At 37.0% G+C, this 27,948-nt stretch overlaps 2 protein-coding genes across 5 annotated transcripts; both read left to right on the top strand.

The window, feature by feature from the left end:
* The first annotated feature begins 279 nt into the window (after window positions 1-279).
* Window positions 280-11,077, top strand: Mmp8 (matrix metallopeptidase 8). 3 transcript variants are annotated; one of them, XM_021249028.2, is made up of 11 exons: window positions 280-483; window positions 2,176-2,296; window positions 2,973-3,121; window positions 3,207-3,332; window positions 6,307-6,468; window positions 7,198-7,315; window positions 8,129-8,262; window positions 8,850-9,003; window positions 9,714-9,817; window positions 9,973-10,044; window positions 10,839-11,036. In XM_021249028.2, exons 2-11 carry the CDS (start codon window positions 2,205-2,207, stop codon window positions 10,895-10,897), a joined length of 1,170 nt encoding a protein of 389 aa, XP_021104687.2. In that variant the 5' UTR covers window positions 280-483; window positions 2,176-2,204; the 3' UTR covers window positions 10,898-11,036. The 3 variants fall into 3 exon arrangements, with proteins under 3 accessions (XP_021104687.2, XP_087068462.1, XP_021104686.1); XM_087212336.1 differs by having other exon boundaries at window positions 286-483; window positions 2,052-2,296; window positions 10,839-11,077; XM_021249027.2 differs by lacking the exon at window positions 10,839-11,036 and having other exon boundaries at window positions 286-483; window positions 2,052-2,296; window positions 9,973-10,643.
* Window positions 11,078-17,126: 6,049 nt separating this feature from the next.
* Window positions 17,127-27,141, top strand: Mmp27 (matrix metallopeptidase 27). Of its 2 annotated transcripts, XM_004870811.3 has the most exons (10): window positions 17,161-17,291; window positions 18,050-18,288; window positions 19,338-19,486; window positions 19,577-19,708; window positions 21,825-21,986; window positions 22,162-22,282; window positions 23,523-23,653; window positions 24,579-24,738; window positions 25,269-25,372; window positions 26,287-27,141. In XM_004870811.3, the coding sequence occupies exons 1-10, from the start codon at window positions 17,190-17,192 to the stop codon at window positions 26,520-26,522; spliced, it is 1,536 nt and encodes a 511-aa protein (XP_004870868.1). In that variant the 5' UTR covers window positions 17,161-17,189; the 3' UTR covers window positions 26,523-27,141. The 2 variants fall into 2 exon arrangements, with proteins under 2 accessions (XP_087068461.1, XP_004870868.1); XM_087212335.1 differs by lacking the exon at window positions 19,577-19,708 and having other exon boundaries at window positions 17,127-17,291; window positions 26,287-27,137.
* The last annotated feature ends 807 nt before the right edge of the window (window positions 27,142-27,948 follow it).

The raw sequence follows: 27,948 nt of genomic DNA, 5'->3' as shown, positions 1-27,948 counted from the left end.
TACAAAGCCAGAATATGTACCCCATAGCTTCAAGATCAAGCTAGTCTTCCTTCTCCTTGACCAGACAATTTTGCAAAACTAAATGTCTAAAACCCCAAAGCAAAGAGTAGCAAACTGTGCTTTCTTTTATGTTGAAAGACTCCCTCATTTTGGAGGTACTAAATCACATTTCAAAGTTTCAAAACTGTCAGAGTATAATTAACTTGTGTTGCTTCATACTCCTGATGCAGCAACAGTTTGAGACATGGCTTTATAAGGGACTAAAAGAGAGCAGTGAGTGATACATGGTACTATTACCCCACAGTACCCATTTGGCCCTACCCAGAGGGGCAGAAAAGAAGGCCAAAGGAGGTTGTGTTTGAAGAAAAGGTCATGCTGTGTGTGAAGACACTTCTGTTTCTTTTCTTACTCCACGTGCAGCCTGCCAAGACCTCTCCCATACCTTCTGAAAACTCAGAAGAGAAAAATGCAAAGATTGCTCAGGTAAATTAATATCAGTTGAGTGGTGCTTCCTGATTACTAGGACATTTTGAGAGTTTTTTTCTCTTAATCTAAATAGCCTGAAAGAAATTATCTGTGTGGTTTGTAGAGGTTTAACATCTTCTTTTAGTTATTTGGAGGGCTCCAAGCTGGCAAAGCTGGACCCTCTAAAATCTAGTCATGAAACAAGTGGAACTCTTCAAAGCTTGGGAATACACTGATGCAGAATGCATCCACCTGGAAACACCCTTAGAAAGAATGGTTATATTTATAAAACTAAGCAATTTTCTTTCTTACCTATGTTTTTCTCTTCTAGTATGTCTGTAAGCCAGTTGTTACATGTCTACTGCTTCCTATATGGACATTGCTTTGCAACCAAAACTGCTAGATGTAGAAGACAGCATGTGGATGGCAGATTATAATGAACTAGAAATTAGTAAATAGTGTAATCAGATTTCCCAGCACTAGGCTGTCACCTCATAAACTCTTGAAAACATTCTATGAACAAACCCAATAGCTTTCTTCCCCCATTGTTTTATAGTTTGAAAGGCCAAAGCTTTAAGAAATACAAGGGGAGGCTGTCAACAATTTCTGATGCATAGTTTTCTTATCTTTACAGTTTTGGAGAAGCATTATTCTTTATACTTTTTTTCTTACAATGGCAATATAACCCCTTAGTTAATATCTAGAGCCTATCAAACACATACTCTGTACAAGGCACCCTGCTAATTTCATGATATCCCTGTGATTACTAAGTCCCTTACAGGGGCCAAAGTGAATTTTAAATCAGATAAGTAATATGTACAATTACTCACAGTTAATCCATGGCAGAGCCAAGATCTGATCCAAGTGTGTGTGCTCTGTCTCATGTCACCTACAAAGTGACAGGTAGTCTCAGACTTCATAAGGTGAGATTATGAAATCTTATGATTGGTTTATTAATACCCCTTGGAAATTTTATTTGCAAATGAATGTTGAACCATTCCAAAAAAATTATTTGGTGAATAAAATTCTAATATCAATGATACTACCATTATCCAAAAAACATAGTTGGAGTTCTTTGGAAATGATCAATTTTATTTTGAGAAGCAGTATGGCAAATTGGGACCTGAATTGTCGCCTTGTAAGTTGCTCCCTTCTGTGTGCTCCCCTTTCTTCATGAGGATGATTAAATCTTCTTTCCAGTAGTAAAAGAGGATTTAAAAAGGAAGTCTGCATTGGTTCAACTAATACTCCAACAGACATTTTTAAATGCTAGCCCTAATTTAAAAAAAAAAAATAAGGCAGTAACCTGACTATAACTAACAGTCTGCATGTGTGATTTGATCTTCATCCCTCATGAAACATCTATTTTTATGCATAAGTATTAATTGTAGCACTGAATGGAGGGAATGTTCTTTCCAATAGGCATTTTTCCCTCAAAGTCAAACTATAAATTTGTTACTGTACCCGTGGCTGTCAGGTTATTAGTCCTCACTGGAGCTCTGCAATGACTTAGAAAAGATTGCAAAATGCCCAGAGAACTGAAGGTAATTTCATAGCAAAGACCTGTATATCCTTATTTTGTCCAGAATTACCTGGAAAAATTCTTCTACTTGCAAAGGGAGGATTTTCGATCTCCAGATTGGAACAGCACTCGTATGTTTGTTGAAAAGCTTAAAGAAATGCAACACTTTTTTGGGTTGACTGTGACAGGAGAGCCAAATGCAGAAACTCTGGAGATAATGAAAAAACCTCGCTGTGGAGTGCCTGATATTGGTAATTATATGATGACCCCAGGAAACCCCAAGTGGAAAAACACCGACCTGACCTACAGGTAATATTTCCAGGGTTTGAGAATTCATTCAGTCAGCTAGTAGTGACAGAGCTCTAATGACATGCAGACAATGTTTCAGGACATAGGATATGCCAGGGAGAAATAGATAAATACCTCTAAACTTGGAGAATATGAATAGCAAATGAATAAAATGTGAATTGTAAACAAGTATGAGAAAGAAAGGCTAGAGACCATATAGGTTCTTTTCATCCAACCCCTGTCATTTTTGTCCTCCTTCTCCAAACAAACTAAACAAGCCTATGGCAATGTGAAACTGTTTCTCTAGACACTCACTGTAAGACCAAAATAAAGCTTAGGGAATCTAGCCTCACTTCCCATACATCTTGGTAATAATAATGATACCCCATATTTGTGGACCACTATTTACCAAATACTGAACTAAATGCTTTACATGAATTTAACCCCCCACGACAACTCCATGAGAGGGATCCTATTTTATCATCTTGATTTACAAGTAAGGACACTGAGGTTTAAAGACACATAGTAATTTTTCCAGACCCATTTCCATCTTCAACCCTGAGATTTGCACTGCTGCCTTACTCCCCTCCGATGGTAGGACTACACAAATGCAACTCACTCCAACAAAAGCAACTCAGTCTGCTGGTGGAAGATTTTTCTAAGTAATAACAAATGCTTCATGTATCTTGTCTTAAAGGATTCGAAATTATACCCCACAGTTGTTTCAGGCTGATGTGGAAACAGCTATTGAAAAAGCCTTTCAAACGTGGAGTGCTGCATCACCCCTGACCTTCACCAGAACCACAGAGGGGGAAGCAGACATCAATATTGCTTTTGTCCAAAGAGGTGGGCTCAAAGCAGCCATGCTGTTTTGTTTTTCCCAGCTAACCTAAGGCACCACAAGGAATAAACACAAATTATCTTGTTTTAGACCATGGTGATAATTCTCCGTTTGATGGACCCAATGGAATCCTTGCTCATGCCTTTCAGCCAGGTCAAGGTATTGGAGGAGACGCTCATTTTGATGCAGAAGAAACATGGACCATAAGCTCAAAAGGTAAATTAACCAAGATTATATCCACATGCAGCTTCTGAATTACCTTTGTCCACACAACAATCTGCCCACATGTGTGTACATGTCCACACACACACAGATATAACAAATTACTGTAATATTTCAAATTCACACAAATAGATCACTTAAAACCTTTTCCACCTCAAGATACTAAATTATTTATGTTTAAAATACCCCAAAGCTAATGACTGGCCTTATTTCCTAAGATAATCTCTTTGTCCATTTGTGTTGCTATAATAGAATTCCTGAGACTGACTAATTGATAAAGAAGAAAAATTTATTTCCTCATGGTTTTAGAAGTTGGATAGTCCAGGGTCAAGGTGTTGACATCTAAAGAGGTTCTTCTTGCTGCATCCTCACGTGGCAGGAGACAGAAGGGCATGACAAGAGAGAGAAAATTCAGCCTCAAGTCCTTTTTACAGTGATGTTAATCTAAACTTCTGGTTAGTTCTCACCCCCAACACTGTTGCATCGGGATTAAGTTTCTAATGCATGAATTTCTGAGAGATACATTCAAATCATAGCAGGCAGGGTCAGATCAAATCCTGTCTGGCACTGCTTGTGTAAAGTTGTACTGTAGGAAAGCCACATTCACTTGTTCATGTTTCGTCTGTACCTGCTTTCACTCTGCAGTGGCAGGGCTCAGTAGTTACAGAGAAGCACAAAGTCTAAAAAGTTTGATGTTCATTGGTTTAGGTCATTTCTTTTTTAAAAAAATTCTCAAATGTAACGATGTTTGAAAAGGCCTATTCTTTAAATTTTTTGTGAATTCAGAAATACTTGGATTTCCAAAATAATAGGATAATTTGGAAGGTTATCCTACTAGGAAAAAATAGCCACATTCATTCTCTCCTTTAGTTATTTCATTCTGATAGATCTCTTTTTCAATGCTATGTTCCTATGCAGCAAACCACTACTTTTAGGGAAAAAACTCCATAACAAAAAAGGCAGGGCTGTCTGGAGGGAAGAAAAGAAGTGAAGGCACGTATATCAGACAATGCAGTACTTCACAAGGCTGTAGGATCACAATGTGTGTTTTTCAGAAATTAATAGGAGCAAGAGAGCACCTTTTAGATGATAAAGGGAAAAGTAACTTCTGCCTTGCTTGCTTAACACCTGTTCCTCTTACCACTTTCTCAATGTCTAAGTTGTGAGTATATACTCCACCTAAGCCCCTGTGCTAGGAACTGTGCATACACAAAGATAAATAATAGTGGCCACTATTCCTATACCCCCCATTAATTAAGGTGATGATGTGTCCAGATTCCTATCTCAACTCCCTTTCTCCACTCACTGCCCTCTCTCATTTTTTGTAGCACTGCAGCAAGGTTTATCCTTGGAAAGTCCATCTTGGATGATATTACTCTCCTGCTTAAAAGTTTTCAGTGTTTATACATAGTCTCCACCAATCAGGCCCAAATGTCTTCACTCAGAATTGAAGGTTCTTAGTGACTATCCATCCTCATCTTTCTTGGCTTGTTTTCATATTTCGAATACACAGCCACATTATGATCTGACTGTTTCTAATTACTTCCTGCGCTTTCCATCTCCCCTCTATTTGCTCACATTCCTTCCTCTTCCAGAAATGCCCCTCCCATGCCCCTAAGTCCACCTTCCAAAATCTCCCTCATCTAATCATGCAATGACAAGGGAACCCTCTACCTTGTCTTCAACTGATGATGAGGACTTCCTCCAAAGATTCCCATAGCTTTTGTATTTCTTTCTTAACTGTTCTTATTCATTGTTCTGTGCATTCAAGTTGTTAGCACATGCATTTTTCCTTCTAGATTATGCACTCCTGAAGTGCAGAGAATCAACTCAAATCCCCCACAGCCTCTTGCAAAATACTCCAGGCACTTAGAGATGATTTTCAAGATACATAATGTTCCTGTATGTGTAATGGAGGGATATGGTGAAAAGAAAGCAAGTCTTGAAGCACTGGTAGAATTTTACTTTCCGATTACCAACAGAAAGTTGAACATTGTGATAATAGCATGAGTCTTGACTCCAGACCTACAATTTACTAGTTACAAGACCAATAAAAAGATGTTTAAAATCTGTGGGCTTTAGTTTCTTTATAGTAAAAATATTACTAATAAAACATGATAAAATTATTGTAAGGACTGCACATTATTACATTGCCTAACATGTGGTAGGTACTCTACAACTATGATTACTATTCTTTTCCAAGTAGGAATATAAGAAAATGCACAATGTGTTTGAGAGGAGACACATAGGTTAGCTGGACTGAAAGACTCCTACCAGAGGTCAAACACTCAAATATCTGCTGGAGCCAGGTGGAGGAACTCTTGAAGGCCAGGGAAAGGAGTTTAAACTCTGTATGTAGGATCCTTGTAGTTTTAAAGTTCCCCATTGTGAAAGGCACTATACTCATGGAAGTTAAAAGGCAGAGAAAGGGGAAAATGGGGCACAAGGAGAGCTTGGAAACAGGGAAGAGGCATGCCAAGATACAGGTGGTTAGGGAGACAGTGTGTGTCAGCCTGCACCCGAGGCTACTCCATCCCGGTTGGCTTCTTTTCTAACTAGCTGTTCACTGAGATGCTACTAACAGTCTGAGGCCCTGGGAAACTGGAGCTGGAACATGGAACACACAATAAAAAAGGTTCCTAGAGACATGAGACCCATGGCTCTGCCATCATTTCTCCAAGCATCAGGTTCTCATTCATAAAATGTGAGGATTGGGGTATAGGCAGCTTTTCATAATTCTAAGGTTTGGCACAGAAGCTCATGCTCATCTCATCTTAACTCATGACTCCTACCTTGATTTCTCCCAATCTCCATTTCTTCAGGTACCCAAAGAGAAGATGAAAAAAGATGGACATGGGGAGGGTTGTTTCCCCAAGCAGCTTTGACGTGGAGGTTGCTTTCCTTGAGAATGAATTTCTATCACCCTTGATCCACATGGAGTCATTCACCATGCATGCTTGTATTTCAGGTTACAACCTGTTTCTTGTTGCTGCTCACGAATTCGGCCATTCCTTGGGGCTCTCTCACTCCTCAGACCCTGGTGCCTTGATGTATCCCAACTATGCTTTCAGGGAGCCCAGCACCTACTCACTCCCTCAAGATGACATCAATGGCATTCAGGCCATCTATGGTAAGGTCATCTGAAGAATAAGGCAGTAGATGGTGGGACCTGGGAATAGGTATGGAATGAGCCTTGAGATCTCTTGCATTCTGTCCTTAGGACAAGTTCAAATCAAACTCTAAAAGTTACCAGTAATAAATTTAGCATTAGCAAAGGAGGCCTGGGGAGACTGAATTCTAACTCTGCCTTAAAATGGTAGGATGAGATAAATCATGATGTCTCTCAATTTTTATCTCTGAATAGTGGGAATTTTTTCCTCCTCTTCTATGTTCTTGAATTTTATATATTCTAAAAAGACATGACTTTCTCTGTTGGTATAGGAATCCTGCTCAAAGATGTATTTATCAAAGAAATTCTCACATAGGTCCATAAGGGAGCATGTATGCAACATGTGAAGAATGTTCACCAAAGTCTTGTTTGTGGGAGAAGTTGGAGGGTCCCTAGTGGACCTATCAAGAGAAGAAAACACCAGTACAACATGTTAGATGCATACCATGGAATAATCTGTAGCAGTCAGAAGCACAGAATTAGAAGTACATACCCTAAAAAGCATCATTATTCTTATTAAACAAGCAAAAACTTTAAGAGGGCCAAATGTACAATGAATTAATGATTTGTAGGATAGTCTAATAGCATTTCTCTTTAGGTGAAGACCTTTGGCTTCCTAACAAGCAGCTAAAGTACACTAACAGTCGTCACACTGGACTTATGCTTAATAAAAAGCCTTATTCTCCTCAGGACCTTCAAATAACCCCATCCAACCTACTGGACCAAGCACTCCCACAGCCTGCGACCCTAGACTGACATTTGATGCTGCTACCACACTCCGTGGAGAAATATTTTTCTTTAAAGACAAGTATAAAATTGAATTATTCTTTCCTTTGACTTCTTACTAGCATACTTTACAACTGGATTCTAATTAATTTACGTATTAGCTTTTCCTTTGAATTCTATGCATATGCACCTTATTGGATTTTTTAGTGTTTTTCTGGGTAACCCAAAATGTCAAGGAAAAAACACTAAAATATTCACAAGCATTCACATATTTGTTGTGATGTAAATAGATATAGGCTATAGTTGCTTGAGAACTTAACAGCTGAGTTGAGCTGACACTAAAATATCATTCAATTCCATCCAAAATCAGTCAAATAAATGGAAACTATGCAATAACTACCAGCGAAGCAAATCTTCTAACTAAAAATTTCCATTTTTCTACTGGCTACTTTATGCTTGTAGAGTCATGGGCTGAATGTATGTGAGGTTGTTTTGGTCGATGACTGTATATTCTTACCATTTAAAGGGAAAAATAATGAAAAATGTAGCAAAGATTGTCAATGTGTCAATAAGGGACAATGCCAAATGTAGATCACTCTTGTGACCTCCTCTGGAAACTGAGCCCCCAGATGTACATCACCATAAAACCTAGCCATATGCTGGTCACTGTGTTGTAAACAGCATATGTTATATTGTTGTATCCTCCCAGCAACCTTTTTTTAATATTTAAAAATTTTATGAGTATATGTTTGCAGTATATAAACATTACATTCACTCTGGGGAGTTGCTACTTGTATATAACACATCTTAATCTTATTAAGACCATTACTTGCCTGAGAATTCTAGAAACTAGCTACTTAGATGTGTTTGTGTGTCTTTCCTTATGTTCTATCAGGTACTTCTGGAGACGGCATCCTCAGCTGCAACAGGTCGAACTCAATTTTATTTCTCTATTCTGGCCATCCTTGCCCAATGGTATACAGGCTGCTTACGAGGATTCAGAAAAAGACCTAGTTTTCATATTTAAAGGTAATTTCCTAAAGTTTTCTTCTTATTTTAGTCCTGACAAGGGGAAGAGTTGGGATTCTTTGTTGTCCAGTGCTAGTGTGAAAAAGATGATCTGCGGAGAGCATGGTGCTGGCCAGGATTTTGCAGGGAGATAAGACTTGGTTCCCTCTTGTTCATGGACCACAGTGTGATTCTGAGCAAGGTGTGTGCCCTCTTCAGGCCTTAGTATTCTCCCTACTAAAACAACATTAGACAACATTAAAACCACATTAGACCATCTTTATTATTTCTCCACCCTCACCCCAGGTAGAATTTGATAACCTTGATTTCTCAAGGTTATAATTTAGTTTTACATGAAATAAGAAATCCAGTTGTGCAGCCCTGAATGTGAGGCTAAGAAGTCTGAATACTGAATTTTTGAAAGTATGAGGAAGCGCAATTAGGGTTATCATAACCCCATCAACTTACCTTTGCCATCTTCATCTTTCAAATACTATTTGTTCTATTTTAATTTCTATTCTGAATGCATACAAAGACCAAGAAATAGTATATATTATTTTGTAGAAATGGAAGAACTTTACTTGACATATAACCTGAATCATTGACAGGAAACCAATACTGGGTAATGAATGGCTATGACATTCAGCAAGGTTACCCCAGGGATATATCAAACTTTGGATTTCCAAGCACTGTCCAAGCTATTGATGCAGCTGTTTTCTATAAAGGAAAGACATACTTCTTCATAAACAATCAGTTCTGGAGGTAAGACAAACTATGTTTTTTTCAATTAGAAGTTAAATTCTGTGCTTCTCTGCCCTGACTAAAAACTATTAACAATCAAGCATGAAATTTTGAAAAAATCTAAATGATCTGATAGGTTTTAGAGAAGATATACCCATTCTCATAAGATGATTGATATTACTATGGATTTTGAAAATTTATTTTCATAAAATCAAAATGCCTGCACAGTAATATTAAGGATTCTGAATCATTAAACATAGCACAACTTCATAAAGTACTAAAATAACATACAAAGAAAGATGTACACTAATTTTCATGTATGAGTTAAATTCAGACACACTCAAGCAAATATTGTCCACATATTCATTACAATTTGATGTCCCAGATGATGTTACTGTTTACATTTATACATACACACATGTATGTACATATATAGGTGTACCAGTTAAGTAAAATCCTTAGAACATTTAAGTTTTTGTTTTTGGCAATAACCTTGTATCAGCCACAAGAATCTTGTTTTATAATTAATGATACTCAAATGTTTTATACATAAGTATGTACCCTTAGGTAGAAAAATTACCCATTCCTAATCCCAACATATAGGATATCGTAAAGACCAAATTTTAAAAATGTGTGAAAAGGCATTTTGTCAATATATACACAATTAAAAGAAAACTATTATCATTGTAATCTATATCAATCTTAAATCATGTGACTTTTATTCTTATCAGATATGATAACCGAAGGCAATCCATGGACCCGGGTTATCCCAAATGCCTATGGAGTGCCTTTCCAGGAATAAGAAGTAAAGTTGATGCGGTTTTCCAGGAGAATAGTAAGTATGAGAAAAAAACTGCTAATAAACTTGATTAAATTTTAAAATAGCATATGTACATTTGGATGTTATATTGGAATGGGGGCAAGATTTTTAGTTGAAGATATCTAAGATCTTCTATAAACTAACTCAATAAATTAACTTTTTCTTTGTAGACTTCTTCCTTTTCTTCAGTGGACCAAAATACTATGCATTTGATCTCACTGCTCAAAGAGTTACTAGAAATGGTAAAAGCAATTTATGGCTTAACTGTAGATACCGGTGAAGCAAAACAAAAACTGATCATACCCATTTTCTGAATATGGAAGGGAAATTCAACTTGCATGTCCATCACCTTGTCATTTTTATACTTCTCTCAATTCTAAGTAATGATTTGTTTTTCTTTTTCCCAACACTGTATTCTCTGGGTATATTCTCAGTAAAAATATGCTTGGAATATTCCACCCTTGGCAGAGGCTGATTCAGTTCTCTCACATTCTGTCTTGGATTAGCAAATCTATCACAAAGAGAAGAAAAGTAAGCCCTCTTTGTGACCTCAGTATTCACCATTTCCTTATTTATTTGACTTCTAAAATTCACTGCTTCATTTCTTGCTTGTCTAACTTCAAATATTCCTACATCCCTTTAACTATGTGTTATATACATCTGCTACTTTCAATTTAACACTGGATTTTGATTAGAAGAATTATTAAAAAAATAGAGATAAGTACTCTTTACAAAACCTGTGGTGCTATTTTTCACTTTTGGAAAGAAAGATAATATATGTTATGGGTTGAATTGTGTCCCCCCCACCAATAAAAGTATGTTGAAGTCTTAACCCCAGACACCTATAAATGTGTGTTTATTTGTAACCAGGGTATTTGCATATGTAAGTAATTAGGTAAAGATGACATCATACTGGATTAGGGTGAGCCCTAAATCTGTATAAATTGTGTCCTTATGAAAATAAGAGAGGGCTAAGAATGTAACTTAGTGGCAGAGCACTTGCCTAGCATGCATGAGGCTCTGGCTTCAATTCCAGCAGAGGGAGGAGAAGGAGAGAAGAGATGCAAAGATAAAAACAGAGATTGGATGCAGTGATGGACCTACAAGACAAAGCATGACCAGGATTGCCGGCAACCACCTGAAACTGGGAAGAGGCAAGAAACAATTTTCTCCTCTAGCCCTAGAGAGGACAGCATGGCTCTGTGATATCTGCTGATTTTGGACTTCTAGCCTCCCAGACTGTGAGAGAATAAATTTCTGTTGGTTTGAGCCACCAAATTTGTGACACTTTGTTACAGCAGTCCTAGGAAGCTAACACTGTACATCTGCACTTAAAAAAAGGAATCAACACAGAATGCCAAACTTAAGTCCCTGCTAAGGATTACTGGGCATCTTCTCAGGGAAACAGAAAATAAAAGAGGTTCTACTTTCTCTCCTACCTCCTTCTTGCTCTTCTTCTAGAGTCCATACAAATGACTACCTGCATCTGTTGCTCCTTAGCTCTTTACTTTCTGAGTTGCTCGAGAGGGCATGTTCTATACATGACATGACTGGGGTTAACCACACAAGCAGAATAGTGCTAGGCACAAAATTCAGAAAATCTTATGCAACTGAACTAATGAATCCCATTGATGTTTTATGTGAGGCTTTGATGCACAAATTTGCTAACAGTTCTTTTTTGTTGAAGATCTCAGGACTCATGAGGCCTCAATGTCTAGTCAAGACATCAAAATCATACTTTTACATTGAAAGATATTACAGTGTAATGCAGCTTGTTACACAATATATATATGGATTATAAAATATATTTCTCATTAGCACACCTTGTATTCTTTCTCTCTTAAAGTATTTAAATCACACAAATAACTAATATGACATCTTATTCTGATTCAAAATTATCTACGAAATGAGTTCAAAATAAAGATTTTTAAATGACTCATCTGTGATCTACTTATAATTTCTTAAAGTGCCACCACATAGTTCATGCAAAGTGTAAAAAGAATATATTTGTAGCCATTTATTCCCTTGTCAGAATTATTTATCAATGATAATTTTTAATAACTTGCACATTTTATGAAAATTTTATACATAATATGTCCTCAAAAATTCCCTCAAATATGTCAGCATGTTATTTTCAACTTATTTTACAAGATGAGAAAACAGAGACTAGTATAAACTATTATTCTATTGATTCATTCCTCATCTATTCAGCAAGAATCCATTAATCACCTACAAGTTCGTGGCACTGGGCCAGGGAAAGGAGAGATCAACGCAATTTATTGCATTGATGTGACAAGTTCAAAAGTATATTTGCATATTCCATTTTTAACCATAGAGGCAATTTCAGGCTACTATATTTTCTAAAATTTCTTATACATGGTAATTTTTACAGGCAAGAAAATGGAACATACATTTTCTCAAAACACCTGCTAACTCTGTAAACTAGTCAAAATAGATTCTTGATCCAAACCTACTCTATTCAATTTTTTGAGATGAGAACTGAGTTCATATTACTTATTTAACCAAAAAGTTATTATTTTTTAAAATTTCCTCCTTGACAACATATCATATTTTCTGGCTGCCTCACTGATGTCTTACATGGGCATAGGAAATATAAGAATTTAAGCTTAAAATTTTAAATTCTTCTTATTTAGGTTGAGTTTATCAGAAGCAAAGCCTAAGTCAAGATCTTGGTGCAATTATTTCTGGAGGAGGGACATAGTCCCAGGAAGCAAGAATGAGGAAACAAGTGTGGAGTGAGGCAGGGAAGAAGGAAAGGCTGATAGAAGACAAGTACGCAGGATCAAGGTTTCTGCTCCGGACAACTAGTGAATGATTCCACCAGGGCCTACACAGAACCGTTCAGTTGTTCACATCTCCAGTGCACAGGAGGCTGGAACATTCCTCCTTCAGTCGTAGTCCACAGAGGCTGAAGCTTGGCCCTGAGGGTACTTACTCCCTTACACTTCAGGGTTATATCCTCACGTTGACCTGGAAGCTCTCCAGAATCTCTCTGGTAGAGCTCAAATATACACAGCAAGTGTGTAAGGTTGAACTCTGTCACAGCAAGGTGAGCTGTACAAACCTGTCCACCACTGCTGCAGGTAAATCAGAGGGATGCCAAGGAGATGTGGCGTAGGGCACCAGAGGCATGTTCTGCAACCTTGTTGCTGGGGGGTTTAAATGATGAGAAGCTGGAGGTGCCCTCTCTGGAGCAAGTTACCATCCTAAGAGAAAAGATTTACAGATATGGACACTGGAGAAATCTCAGTATGGCCTAGGCTGCTAGTAACCTATTGTGACATGCATTCTCCATTTCCTCCTCTGCAAGGGGACTGAATTTTCATTAGAGGTGACAATGCAGCCAACTAAAACATTACATTTTATAACCTTGCTTAAAGCTAAATGTGGCGATATTTTACTTTCTGGGCAAAATGTGTAAACTGAATATTGTGTGGAACTTCTTGAAAAAGACTGAAATTTTATTTTGTTTCTTCTTTTCCCCCTTCCTGCTTCCTGTAATGTAGATGCCATGTCTACAGCTTGAGAAATCAGACCAACAGGCATTGTCCTATGAGAGTGGCATAGCAAGGCAGATGTTCTCCGCAACTGAGGATGTGGAGTTCCCATACAAGCCCTGGACTACCAAAGCATGTATGCGAGGGAAGAGTACATCTTAATTTTATTAATCATGTTATTTGGGGGTTTTCTGTTGTGTTCAAACACATCTCATTCTGACTACTACATCACATTAGGGTCTAGGCTCTGTCCCACCTCTCTGCAATGAAGGTCATAGTTCACCAGTTCTGTCCATGCACGCGAGAGCTTCTAATCAGCTTTCTCATCTCTTATTCATAAACAGGCTGCACAGCAAAGTCACCAAACATCTGAAAAAAGAGTCCAGTGTTAAAAATGGATCTAAAAGGAACTTTAAAGAAATATAGACAATCCAAGGAGCAAAAGTAAATATTAAAATTTAAAAATTAACAATATCAAAAAAGACAATGTTTTACATCCAGAAAAACTTAAGATGAAAAAAAAAAAGATTACAAAAGAAGAAAAGTTACTTAGAGAACTGGAAAGAATTCAATAAAATTAAAAATATGATAGGTGAAATAGTCAATAGGTGAGCTGGAAAATAAAGTAGGTGGGAAATGGAAAAGGTTATTAGAAACACAACTCAGTCCAGGAGGATCAGTAGATACATATTCCAGAAAGAGATTACAAAAAATGATAGGAAGAAATTATGAAAGAAATGATACAGGAAACTTAATCTCCAATCAGATTGGCCTGCTTGCCAGAAATGTTAATGTAGAAAATGTTAACAGAAATGTTAATACAAGAAAACTCACAGGAGGCAGTAAGTATGAAATTTCAGAATATTTGAATAAAGAGAAAATTTCCAAATTTTTTCAAATTATCAAGCCTCATAATAGACTTCTCAATAGCAACACCAGTTGCTGGACACTAATGAGCTAGTGCCCTCAGATTTCCAGGGAAGTTTATGTCGGCCTGAGATTCTATAAAGACACACACTCAAGTGCAAGGACAAAATAAAGGGCATTCTCAGAATGAAAAGTTTCAAAATATTTGTTTTCCTTGCATTCTTTCTCAGGAAGTTCCTGAGATACATGCTCCATCAAAAAAGGGAACAAGGAAAGAAATGGATCGAAGTTAAACCCAGGAACCCGGGAACTAACAGAGTCACAGTAAGAATTCTCTGTGTGATCCCAGGGTGACAGCTTTGCAGTCACTCTCAATGGCATTACTTGAGGTGAGGGGAGAGCTGTATGGCCTGTCATGTTGGATACTTTTGAGACAGTTTGGGGATTCTATCAGAGAGTTTAAAGGACTTCACAAATCCAAAAAAAACTTAATTCAGCTATCAACTTCAGAGAGGATAACAGGTGTACAAAAAAGGACATGTAATAATGTCTTTGAATGCTATTTTCATAGTCATGATTGCAAAAACACTGATTACTGATTAATGAAAATTTTTCTACAGTCACACTTTGGTGCTGGGCTGCTTTGAAACTCTTCACATTTGAAATTCAACACATTTTGACGTGAAAATTTTCTTCTGGTACTCATTTGTCACTCAAGTTGCAAGCTAGAATTTGTCAGTGTCGGTTGACTCATAACTTGCTACCATTTCCAGCCAAAATAATTTGCTTGGTACCCATCAATTTTGGTCATCTTTAGGCTCCCAGAACCAGTTAATGTCCAGTACTGAGGAACTATTATATAGCCTACTTAGGAAAAGAGAGGAAGAAGAAGTAAGGGGAAGGTCAAATCCTCCTCTTTCACAGAAGAATGTTACTGATATAAATGTTAAAACATTGAAAACTCAAGAATCAGTAGCATAAATGTACTATTTAGAAGTACAGAATTATGTATGAAGGCAAAACTATAAAAATAATTAAACTTATCTCTGGGGAGTGGGACTTGAAGGGGTGAAAGACAGACAGAGATGCTGTTTTTCATTATAAACAAGATACAGTGGTTTCTCCTTTTTTGTAACTGTAATTTTTGAATTTTGTTCTGAAATATTTTAGAATTTAAAAACCACAAAAGAATAATATAATGGGCATGGATATGATCACACCAGGTCCCACTACCATTATAACTCAAATCTTGATCCTGTCTACCTACTCCCCTCCATCCTCCTCTCCCCAGAAGTCTATTAGACCTTTATATATCCACTGAGTAAATAGTATTTCTGAAACAGTACCTGTAACTTGGATATATTTTAAAGGCAAATGAATTTTATATCTACTTAATATTTATAGTAAGTTCTTCAAAATTTTATTCAGGATACAGGCAAGGAAGAAGATTTGGAAAGGGCTATGCATTAGGGAATCAACGTTTGGAAAGAAAAGGAAAAAAATTAACAATTAGTAGAGAAAAGCAGGAGAATAAGAGAAGATGTGGCTTTAGTAGCATTGCTTCATTTGAAAGTGGGCCAGGTAAAGATGAAAATACAATGAAATTAACCCGAGACTCTCCCTAACTGTATCCTCACTTCGAATGGTCCTTTTGGCCTTCAAAGTCCTTCATAACCTGTACCTCTGTGAGTTCTTCACCTCCCTAGTCAGCTATCTACTCCATGACACCTTTCATCCCATCTCCCATGGCTTTCTACATATTTGCTCTAGTCAGAGAAGATTTTCTACAGCCCATCTCTGCTATGTCATCTGCTTCCCACGGTCTCCTCCCTTCATATGCTCTCTTCCTCTGCAAGGTTCAGTTCCTACCTATTCTTCAAGACCTAGTGCCATCATGCAGCCTCTGGGTCCTACCCATCAGCACTTATCTGTCCTTCTTTTGGTTCTTCTCAGCGTTGATAGTCTACACTGTGCATTTGACCACTTGCCTCCATTTTACCCTTTGCTACAGTCTGGGTAAGCCTGAATCCTCCAACATGATTGCATTTATGGTGCCAGGAAAATACAGTAGTAGGTGCTTGATAAATATTTGAAGTTCACCTTAACTAGCATAATCTGATTTCTGGTCCAACTGTCTTGACAAAATACCACACCACAGAGATATTTTATGGTTTCCTTCAGAAGAAAATTTTTTCACAAACTTTCAAGAATTTGTGGAAAGAAATTGCCCATCAACTGGAGACTGGATAAAGAAAATGTGTTTTTTTAGTAAAATGGAGTACTACTCAGCCATAAAAAATGAGAAATTAGAGGCATTTATTGCTAAATGGATGCACATTGAGGTGATACTCTTAAGTGAAATAAATAGGACACACATGTGTAAATACTGAATAGTTTCTCTAGTGTGAGAAACTGAAAGTGTAAATAAGGACTAAAAGGTATAATAAATAATGTGAAATAGGAAGAAAAGGGGCAAAGGGGAAGGGGAAGTGGGAGGGGTAGGGGAAAGGAAAAAAGGGAATGGAATTAATATGAGAAAATGAAAAAATGGAAACAAAGTCTTTGTAAATAGGGAGGGGAGGGGAATGGGGAAAAAATAAGAACCAAGATACATCATGTAAAGTTACGAATTTCCGAAGATGAATGTCATTATATTGTATACCTACAATGTACCAATAAAACTAAATTTAAATAATAGATAAATAAAAATTTTAAAAAAGAATTTGTGGATAGAGAAACTACCAACTTTGCATGGAGAAAAGTAACTTGGAGGCTGACTTCATAGCATATTAGATTCAATAGTAAACAACGTATTTACTAATCAACCATGGACCATGGTTGTGAAATCAAGTTATTTAAGAAAAAAAATCATGACACACTTCATGGCAAGTGTCCTTCTCTGTTATTAATTAAATGATGATATAAGCCATTCATGCCACGTCTCACTACTACTTTCTAAATCTGTGCAAACAGGAACAGGCTTTAACTGAAGAGAAAGAGGAATGAAGCAACTCCTGCCTCTATTTCTGCTTTTTATAACATTTTCTTCTGCATTCCCTGCAGACCAAAAGGTGGAAAATGAGGAAAACATGCAACTGGCTCAGGTACTGTCTCAATACATGTTATTAACAGTTAGCAATAACAAGTTCATTTTATTGCTTCTCTTGGAGCCTAAAAAGCAAATTCCTAAAGAGAATACTGAACTTTCATGTAAGAAGTTGTTTTTCATTTTTCTAGCTAGAAGAACCCCAAGGGCCTGGGTGAGAGGTGAAGGGTGGGTCAGGGTACGGCAGCAGAACTTGCTACAACTCTGAACGAAGGTCACAAGTCAAGAACCAGTGAGACGAGATGAGCAGCCCTGCAAGGGGTAGAGAATTGTATGGACACTTTTCTAAATTGCCAAGTGGACCCATTGTACCATCTGGAGCCCCTTATTCATACATTGTTTAGGACAGTCCCCCTAAAAGTCAGTCCAGTTAATTTGCTATATTTAGTTATCAAATAAATTTGCAAAATGTATAATCAGCTATAGATTCTAGAATTTCCTTTAAGGAAATGCCAAAAGACAGTAACAGCAAAATTATATATGATGTGCCATCATTTAACAGGCAGAAGAAGTTTCATTACACAACATGTGGGTTTGTTTAACTGTAATTACTCATAAATCAACCAGTTCCTGGAATTGAAAGAACAGGGTATCTCCTTTCTTTCCTCTTTGTGTTCTTCCTCTCTTCTTTCCTTCATTACTTATTTCCTTTTTCTCCCTTCCCACTGTCAAAAAGGATTTCAGGCCATTTTGTTTCACCCTGAGGTGGAGACTTGCTTTCCTGTAGTCTGTGCCTTTTTTTATCTTTCTGGTCAGGCATATCTCAACCAGTTCTACTCTACTGAGATAGAAGGGAGTCATCTCATTCAAAGCAAGAACAGGAGTCTCATAGATGGCAAAATCCAGGAAATGCAAGCATTTTTTGGATTGACAGTGACTGGAAAACTGGACTCCAACACTCTTGAGATCATGAAGACACCCAGGTGCGGGGTGCCCGATGTGGGGCAGTACGGCTACACTCTCCCTGGGTGGAGAAAACGCAAGCTCACATACAGGTAATGCCTCTGTCAACTAGTGCAAAGCAAGGTGATTATAATCTCCAAGAAACAAAGATTATTTATTTTACTGACACTTTCCATGTGCATGTCACTTCATAGACGTCATGCGTTCTATCCTCCCAATGCACCTGTGATACAGGCATGACAGTACTGCACCTGAAACCCAAAGAAACTGACACCAAGGGTTATTTACCATAGCCAAGGTGACCCAGGAGACTGGATCCCACAGATGCACTGTAATCACCAGCCTTACCACCTCCGTGTGAGCTCAGGACCAGAAGCCCTGTCTCTGACTGCAGGTGTTCAGAGGCATGGATGCAGGCTGTGTGCAGAAGATGGGAAGGCACAGATGTGTGTGTCTTACATGGTCTTGTCTCAGAGGGGTCCCAGTGTCAACTACGGGGTTTGCTTTCAGGCATCTCAAGGAAGAGTTAGAAAAGGGCTCATTTCCAGATAGAAGCTGATGTATGGCTCCAATCTGAGAAAAAGGAAGTGACTTTGACCACCACTCTGGAACAATTTTCCTTCATTTTACTAAATTTTAGGACTTGAAATAAAAATGGGCTTACCAAGACAGGAAATATAAACAAGAGAGAAATCTTTCTTGGAGTAATTCTTTGTGGCTCTTGAGTAAAACTCTTAATACATGATACATGAATAAAATGGAATTTCAAAACCATTTAAGAAAATAAATTTTAATTCTTTAAAAGTATATATTTATGATACAATCATTATACAAGAAAACGCATACATGGACTTAATTCTATCTCACTTATGGTATGATCTTAGGAAAGTCATTTATTTTCTGAGCACCCTTTGTTAAAATGTTATACTTGATCCATAGGAAATAAATAATTGACATATATAATATGTAAAACTATTTCATTTAAATAAAGTAGTATGCAAATGTGGAATAACAGCCTGATACTAAAAGTTACCTGTAGTAACTGCACCCATGACTCATAAATCAAAACTGATGTTTGTAGTATGTGTGTACCTAAATACTTGTATGACCAACAATTGCTATATTTTTGTTAATTTTTAAGAATAATGAACTATACTCCAGATATGCCCCAAGCTGATGTGGATCAGGCCATCCAAAAAGCTTTACAACTGTGGAGTAAGGTCACACCACTAATGTTCACCAAGATCTACAAGGGGGTTGCAGATATCATGATCGCCTTTAGGACTCGAGGTAAGGTTTTCCACCGAGAGAAAATTGTGGCTATTTTTATCTCAGGAAATTTGAGAAAACTGATTTTCTTCCCCATGAATTGTATCTCAGTCCATGGTTGGTGTCCTCGTCATTTTGATGGCCCCTTGGGAGTCCTTGGCCATGCCTTTCCTCCTGGTAGGGGTCTGGGTGGTGACACTCACTTTGATGAGGACGAGAACTGGACAACTAAGAACACAACAGGTGAGTCTGACTTTCTTTCTTTCTTTCTTTCTTTCTTTCCACAGTGTTTCACCATGTATTTCAGGCTGGCCTTGAACTCACTATGTAGCCCAGGCAGTCCTCGGGGTGATCCTCCTGCCTCAGTCTCCTAAGTGCTGGGATTACAGGTGTGGACCACCACGCTCGGTCAGATTTTCTTGATAAACAAAGTGTGTCATTCCAAAGAATCTCTGAAGAAGAATACTCAAACACCTAGTTGCCTTTTAACACTAAACTTTCCAGTTTCTCCTCAATTTTCCATATTCCAAGATGACATTTGCGGCAGTGCTCAATATCTATTCAGTGCTTGTGCAGCTCAAAGCCTTATTCTCACAATGCCTTCATAAATCTGCTACTTCTGGTCTGATCAGGATATACCCATTTATATGTCCACAATGCCTGAGGGTCCACTATGTGCCTAAAACTATGCTAGGACCACAAAGTTGAACTTAAAGGTTCCAGCCCTTCAGAACTTCATGATCCTGTGTGGATGTATAAGGCCTGGACCCATGTGCCTGCCATACAAGGCAGAATGCATTATGTGTTGTACCAGTGGTAGAAGTCATCTATTGTTTGAGGATTAGGTGACAGCTTTAGGGAGGTGATAATGTTGAGCTTCTGAAAGAAGCTTAAAGAACAGTGTGTGGATTGTGGATTCAGGGGCCATAGAGGAGCTATTTAAAAATGTAAACGTTCTCTTCTAACGCTTGCCTATGTGTGAAAGAATTATGTCCTAAATCTTATATTCAAGAGTATAAATTAAATCTTATATTAAGTTGATTTCTCTTAATGAACCTGACTGGCACTAGAGATGTTTTATTACTTTTCAAACAAAAACAAAACTTTACTACAGTAACAGCATGTGCATTAAACAAAGGAGCAGGCTCCAGAGACTCTCTATGTCTCTCCATTCTTTTTGTCCTGTCATTGACTCAATCATCTCGGTTCTGGTGTCTGGCTTCTAGGTAACCAGGAAAGCATATACTTGATGTGCTTCTTGATGGCAGCACACAAGCATGCACTTCAGTTTAATCTTGACAACAGATAGTCTGGGTCGGTTCTACATTTTCTGCAAAATGGTCTGTGGTCAGTTCCACCACGTGAAGCAACTGTTCTTCCATGTGCTAGTAAGAAATGTGAGGAGGTCAGTACTGACTAAGCTTCAGGAAGTGGGGGAGGGGGAAAGTGAGATTGGTTGCTGCCATTGCTATATCAGTTAGCATCACAATAGACAAAAGGACAATGGAGGAATATTTTCATCCAAACAACCAAATACTCTCAAACTTGCCAGAATCAGGATTACCTCCCTTGCTTAGACAGTCTTTACTATCATATCTAGAGGCAGAAATCAGCCAGAGATTTCATTATCTTTTTATCCTTTAAAATATAACACTTAGTAGTAATAACTCTTACCCATTGGCTCCGCTCTCTGTTAAGTGAGATGTGTGCAGAGAATTATTAAAAATCCCAAAGAGGTCAGGGCTCCACGTTGGCAAGGCTTACTAGAGCAAGGCAAGAGATAATACTGCCCTCAACTAAATTCTAGGTAGGCTACTAGATGGCAATTCCAAAAGGTTTGTCTTTTGACCACTTTACTATATTCCCTCAGGATAGCAGGGAGTGGAAGAAGGAATGAAAGTATAAAGACAGAGGTTAAAAAGAGCATGAATGGCACAGATAGAAATACAAATGGTTCTATATGGCTGGTTCATGGACTATGAAAATAAAATACGAGGCTGGAAAAAAGACAGGGGCTAGATCATGGAAGGCCATGTGAAGGTATTTGGACTTTATCCTACAACCAATGGAGAATCTCTGAAGAATGTAAGTAGGAGCAACACAATCACATATAATAAAGTAAAGCAGAATGAAAAACTGATGACTTCATTTTTAAAATAGTACTATGCATTTTTGAGTAACTAGTTTCAAGATAATTGCCTACCCTGGATTAAATTTCTCGTGACATGACTAGTTTCAATATTAATAATCAATTGTTTGACAGCAAGACTTCATTCTTCTTAGCTACTTCTTGATCTCAGATGCAACCATTCCCCTTTTGATCAACTTGTGTCCTCATGTTTCTTCTGTTTTTATTAAGGATTTAACTTGTTTCTTGTGGCTGCTCATGAATTTGGTCATTCCCTGGGGCTCTCTCATTCCAATGATGAAAGAGCATTGATGTTCCCAAATTATGTCACCCTGGATCCTAGCAAGTACCCACTTTCTCAGGATGATATCAATGGAATCCAATCCATCTATGGTGAGCAATATAAATCTGAATGTATGTGAACTAAATAGGAAGCTTTTCAGAAAGGAAGTTGAGAAAGTTACTCTTGAAATATTATGAAGCAAAAATTTACTTAAGTAAGATCCTTCTGTGGGCAAATTTCCTCATGTCTTCTTAATCCACTGTGGTATTTCTTTTCTCATCAAAGGAGGTCTACCTACAGCACCTGTCAAAACAAAAGGAACCAATATACCCCATGCCTGTGACCCTAACTTGACTTTTGATGCTATAACCACTCTCCGCAGAGAAGTGATGTTCTTTAAAGGCAGGTAAACCCACTCCCATATACACTTCAACTTCAAAGAAGACTTTTCTTTTCAAGAGGTTTGAGAATAAAGAGGGGTCATGAAGACTATGAAAATATGTATCATTCTATCTTATAATTGCACATTCTATCTGAATGTCTTACCATATGTTTATATCTTATACTTGTTTGCTAAGCTAATTTTAAATTACCTAAAGCAATTTTTAAATTCTATAAGAAAGTAGAGTCTACCTTAGATGACTACTTGACCAAAATAATACACCAATCCCAGTGCTGAACTGGAACCAGTTTATACCTGATTTTAGGAGCCTATTGATAAATTTTCAGGAATTTTGCAAATTAGTTTGCATCATATTGGTAGATGAAACTGGCCATGGTGAAGTACATACACACTATACAGGAGCAAATGTTAAAATTCAGGTCTTTTTCTCAACTGGAGACCCAGTTGTTAAACATGTATCTGCATACCATTGATCATTTCTTAATGTTGCATCAATGAAGTACAGTTCTGTTGGATTTCTGTAGGAAATCTCTCACCATACATAATGTGTTGGAATTAATTGCAGCATTGTGTCAGTTATGTATACCAGAACCATATTTTATGAGCAAACTATCAGTACATAATCCACTTGACAAGTATTTAGAGGCCAAAAAAAAAATTGAAATGGGACTACTTTCACCCATGACTACCTAAACAGGTTATTATTATCATGCTTGACTAGCAGAAGCCCAGAGATCACCTGTTACAGATATCAGACAAGAGTCACCTATATAGGAGAGGAAATCGTAACAGAGACTTCTCAAGTATAATTCATAGATTTGGAATTTTCCAGCCAGATGGGAATATCTGAGGAAATATTTTAGCATGCCAATAATAAAATTTCCTCATTCCAGCAAACATTAACATCGAAATGTTCCTCTGAGGATACTTGGTGTTAAGAATGTTGGGTGTTGCTGCAAAAATGAGGTGATTGAGCATTCAGAACTCTTTGTATGATTTCTATGGATAGTTAGCCACTTTCCCCAACTGGGTACACACAAAGGGCATGTCCTGACCTTGGTAGTTCAAAAAGTAGAAATAACCTCACAACCACCTAAATGTACTGGGGGAAATGGTATTAATTCTATAATTATGTGAGGAAAATATCAATCAATTAGAAGACAAGCCTAAGATTGCAATGCTGTCATTGACATAGTTATGTAGGCTACATATATAGAATGTTGGGGTTTTTTTTAAAACACAGGCATTTATGGAGGATCTATTATGATATTGCTGATGTGGAATTTGAGTTGATTGCTTCATTTTGGCCATCTCTGCCAGCTGATCTCCAAGCTGCCTATGAAAACCCCAAAGATACAATTCTGGTTTTCAAAGGTAAACTTTCCCTTTGTGACTTTTCTCTTTCTTCTGGATGCCTGAGCTGGACAGTGGATATTTTGGTGTAAGGAATATAATCTTCATGCATGAGCCAAATGAACAAGGCTTTTGCCCTGATCTTAGGTCTCTGTCAAAAAGAGCAACTATCCAGGAGATTCTCTGTGGCTGCAAAGATAAACACCATCGCAGTTTCACAGGGACTAAAAGAAACTTGTATGATTAAAAACTTTAAAAGTCCTTGTTTATTCTGCCAGGTAAAGGTAACCTAGCTCCTTTTGTTCTTCTCTTTTTATAGGATTTAGATTTGGCAAATAAAAATATAGGATGCTATGAATGTCAGAAGACAGCAAATAAGTTTTTAGTATATGTGTGCCACCTTGAAATATTTTAGGTACACCAAACATTAGTCATTTTCATTTGAAATTCAAATTTAACTGGGATCATATTTAACCTAGCAACCTTATTTCTTATATGAATTTCATCAGATTATTAGCCTTTGAGTATATTTGAGGGTTAAAATTTAGGAAAACGTGTCCAAACATGTTTTGACAGTTTGCCAATTAAAAACAATCGATAAAAAAGCAATTGATAGGAATGGCACACTATTGACTATTGTTATATATTATTTTCATAATATTAATGATATAAGAGGCTAAGAAAAGTGGTAAGAACACATGGGGAGGGCCAGGGATTTATCTCAGTTGTTCTGGCGCCTGCCTCGCAAGCATAAGGTGCCGAGTTCGATCCCCGGTACCAAAAAAAAAAAAAAAGAAAAAAAAATACTTGGAGAAATTAGATTACTAGATCTCTAAGCACTGGAAACTAAGAGGATCTGGGCATCTAATTATTCTCAAACTTCGTAAGAAATAATTTTTCCCCTCTAGGAGACAGATCAGAGGATAATCACTTTCTCTCTTCCCAGATGAAAACTTCTGGATGATCAGAGGGTATGCTGTCTTGCCAGATTATCCCAAGTCCATCCATACACTTGGCTTTCCAAGACATGTGAAGAAAATTGACGCAGCCATTTGTGACAGAAACACAAGAAAAACTTACTTTTTTGTGGGCATTTGGTGCTGGAGGTAAGTTCACAGAAAAGTGACCCCTTTATTTTATGGAGAAAAATAACCACAATAATATCACTTTGACATAGACAAAAATAAAACAAATCTATAGTCTTCTTTAAGTGAATTATATTGAAGGCAGTTTCTGTTGCATGACACTTACCAAATTAAAAGATGTTTCAATGAGCCCAAAATTCCTTCTAAAACTTACAAAATAAAGATAAAATATTAAAACTCATGATGCCAACCAAATTGTGAATGATACAAATACATACTGTCAAAATCTTGGAAAGGTGCAAGTTGAAACCTGTTGATTTAACAAGTCTTTAAAATATCACCAGTTTTACCAGGTCATTTTTTGCTTCCAAGATATAATGATTCAATCAAATATACTGTTCACAATATTTCTGTATTATTGATCCCATTAATTTGTTTCTAGCAGGACTGCTTACCCCCCACATCCCTGCTCCACTCTAAGTTGGGCAGTGGAAGAAATAAACTCCCCCAAACAGAGATCCAGTAGAAACCTTTCAAACACACATATGCAGGTACGATGAGACAACTCAAGCTATGGACAGTGGTTACCCACAGAGAGTGGTGAAACAATTTCCAGGAATTGGTCTCCATGTTGATGCTGCTTTCCAGCATAAAGGTGAGAATCATTGCCTTTAACTGTTAGCATACTTGCAAAAGAAACCAGCATGAAAATTAAAGTATTTTGATTTTAGTGTAAATTTAACTACTCTTAAATATGTACATGAAATAATAAACATTAACCCTGCAGACATTATCACAAACTGAATCAAGAACTGTTGAACTATTCTCTCATATACTATTTCAAATCTATGTAAAAAGTGCCAAAATTAGTTTTACTCATTAATGATCCAAGATACTCCCTAAAGTACAAAAAATGACAAAGCATATGAGCTAAACAATGATTCTTGACCTTTAATATATGTAGTTTAATGTATATAGTGCGGAGATCAAATGTGAAACAAATTTTCACTATCTAAGGCAACAGGATTATGGGTGAGAGCCAGGAATCTAATTTTTAAAGAGATCCAGACAGTTTAATGTGCTTAGTCCAACTACTCTATTTTCAAAAACAGTGCCCTAGAAAATGGAGTAATTGGGAGTCTAAAAATGTTTTTGGGTGACACAATCTATTATTTTAATGCCATCTAGCACAGAACCTGAAAATCTAGATAATTAAAAGTGTAACAGCTCTAGTGAAATGAGGACAGGGTTCAAGGCCAAACCCATACAGGCCTCCCTCTCACTGAGATGCTTTCTCAAAACCTACTTTGAGAACTTCTGACATAGACACAGTCTGGCTATAAAGTAGTAAGTCTCTTGAAACTTATGCTTCATATCTTGGCTTCCTCTTCAGGGAAAAAAAAAATAATAGGATTTCCCTGATAGCACTAGAAAAGTAAAATGTATCTATATAATTCTACCAGTTTCTTTGTTCTCCATAATGTTATTTTATTCTACATTGATAAAATAAAATTTAGGGCACCATTTTATAGTTATGCAAGATAACTAATTATGACTCTTTGTCTGTAGGGTTCTTCTATTTCTTCCGTGGATCAAGGCAATTTGAATATGACATTAAGGCAAAGAAAATTAACCGAGTGTTGAGAACCAATACTTGGTTCAAGTGTAAAGAACCATTAAACTCATCATTTGATATTAAAGAAAAGGTACATTCAGGAGGAGTGGAGATATTATATCATGAAAGTTTAATCTTGTTTATGTTTAGTATTCTTTATCTGCTGAAAAAACTTCATAGTTATCAATAAATTCATAGAATATACCTCAAGAAAACTTTTAATCTGAACTCTGCCTCAAAAGAAAGGAGCCATTCTTCGGCATCAAGTTGCAAGTCTGAGTTCTAAAAATTTACTAGGTAAAGATTCAACAACCATTTTGAGCTACGTGATTTTTTTTAACAGGAAATCATTAACTAGAAACAAAACCTCTGACTATACTTTAATTAAGCCTATTTCATACTTGTAGACTTGGAAAAGTAAGATATGTCTTATAACTAAATACTAAGCACGCTTATTAAATCAATCTTTAGCACTCAATTTTGTGTGGTCTTTTGGAGTTTGAGAGACCCAATAAACTGTATACCCTATCTCTATGCATGTTCTGAACTCATATCATGTGTTATTTCACCTCCCAGAGAAGGGTGAGAGCCTGGATAGACGAAGGGTGTGTTATACTAGAGATAATTCCCCAGTAATTAAGCAACTAGCAAGGGTAAAAGAGAAATGTTCCCCCTAGCCTCCCAGACATTGACTTCTGCATTTACCCATTCCTTACAGAATATAAAATTGAGTTTGGTGCACACTGATACCATGTACCAGAAATATAAGGATCTCCTCCTTGTGTTCGAAATATATTGGCATTGTTTAAGCCTGTGTATAGAAACGCCTGTCCTTTATTCCACCACATACTTGTAAATTCTTACAGTTATATATTACCTTTAGACCCTCAAAGCTAAATGTTTAGCAAAGCTATTCATAAATTTCTCACCAAAAAGATGGGAGATTTTCAGTCGAACTTGATTCTGATGGGTGATAAATTGACCATGTGTCTGCAGACAGAAAGTAAGTATAGGAAGTCTCATTAACAACAAACATTATGGACACATGCTTTGTCCCTTTTGGTTTTCTTGAGGGCCTGTGATACGATCCGGAAATAAAGACACACCTTTAAAAACAAGCATGAACTCTGTGGACAATTACTCACTTTAGAGATCTGAGTAGCTGAGGTGGAGAATAAATGAATTCACAGAGAGATCATGTATCTGAATTTTTGCTTACCTGAGGGCAAAGATAAAACCTTGTATAACCTTTCTGTTGTTTTTCATAAGTGAATGCTCCACTCACCTTAATGAATCATTTATCCCAAAGAAGAACAGCATGATTTTTTTCTTTTTTCTTTTTTTGGTCTTGAAGTTATGGAAACACAGGATGTATCTTTAGGTTGAAAATCAGTCTCTTGTTTGTCTTCAGGTATACAGAATCTTGAAAATAAAGATTAGTAACTTAAAAATCTTTAATATACTTAAATTGGTCATAAAATCCTAATTTAATTCTGTATTCACTTATTATCTAAAGTCATCAGAAACCACAATCCAGTAGTTACTGATACAAATCACTTAGAATTGAATATCTAGGAAAGATCAAGAAAATATAAGCAAGAGTGTCAACAATGAAT

The sequence above is a fragment of the Heterocephalus glaber genome, unplaced genomic scaffold (genome assembly GCF_053883595.1).
Source record: "Heterocephalus glaber isolate CG9 unplaced genomic scaffold, H.glaber_assembly_v1.0 deba00001429, whole genome shotgun sequence".
Taxonomy (NCBI): Eukaryota; Metazoa; Chordata; class Mammalia; order Rodentia; family Bathyergidae; genus Heterocephalus; species Heterocephalus glaber.
The sequence above is the reverse complement of the archived record's forward strand: the minus strand, read 5'-3'. Positions and strand labels throughout refer to the sequence as shown.

Bases quoted from the DNA above. Each gene is read 5' to 3' on its own strand.
- Mmp8 (XM_087212336.1), top strand. From the start codon at position 373: ATGCTGTGTGTGAAGACACTTCTGTTTCTTTTCTTACTCCACGTGCAG. The intron at 7,316-8,128 runs GTATAAAATTGA...ATGTTCTATCAG, and splicing joins ATATTTTTCTTTAAAGACAA to GTACTTCTGGAGACGGCATC. The intron at 9,818-9,972 runs GTAAGTATGAGA...TTTTCTTTGTAG, and splicing joins TGCGGTTTTCCAGGAGAATA to ACTTCTTCCTTTTCTTCAGT.
- Mmp27 (XM_004870811.3), top strand. From the start codon at position 17,190: ATGAAGCAACTCCTGCCTCTATTTCTGCTTTTTATAACATTTTCTTCT. The intron at 17,292-18,049 runs GTACTGTCTCAA...CTTTCTGGTCAG, and splicing joins AAAACATGCAACTGGCTCAG to GCATATCTCAACCAGTTCTA. The intron at 19,487-19,576 runs GTAAGGTTTTCC...ATTGTATCTCAG, and splicing joins GATCGCCTTTAGGACTCGAG to TCCATGGTTGGTGTCCTCGT.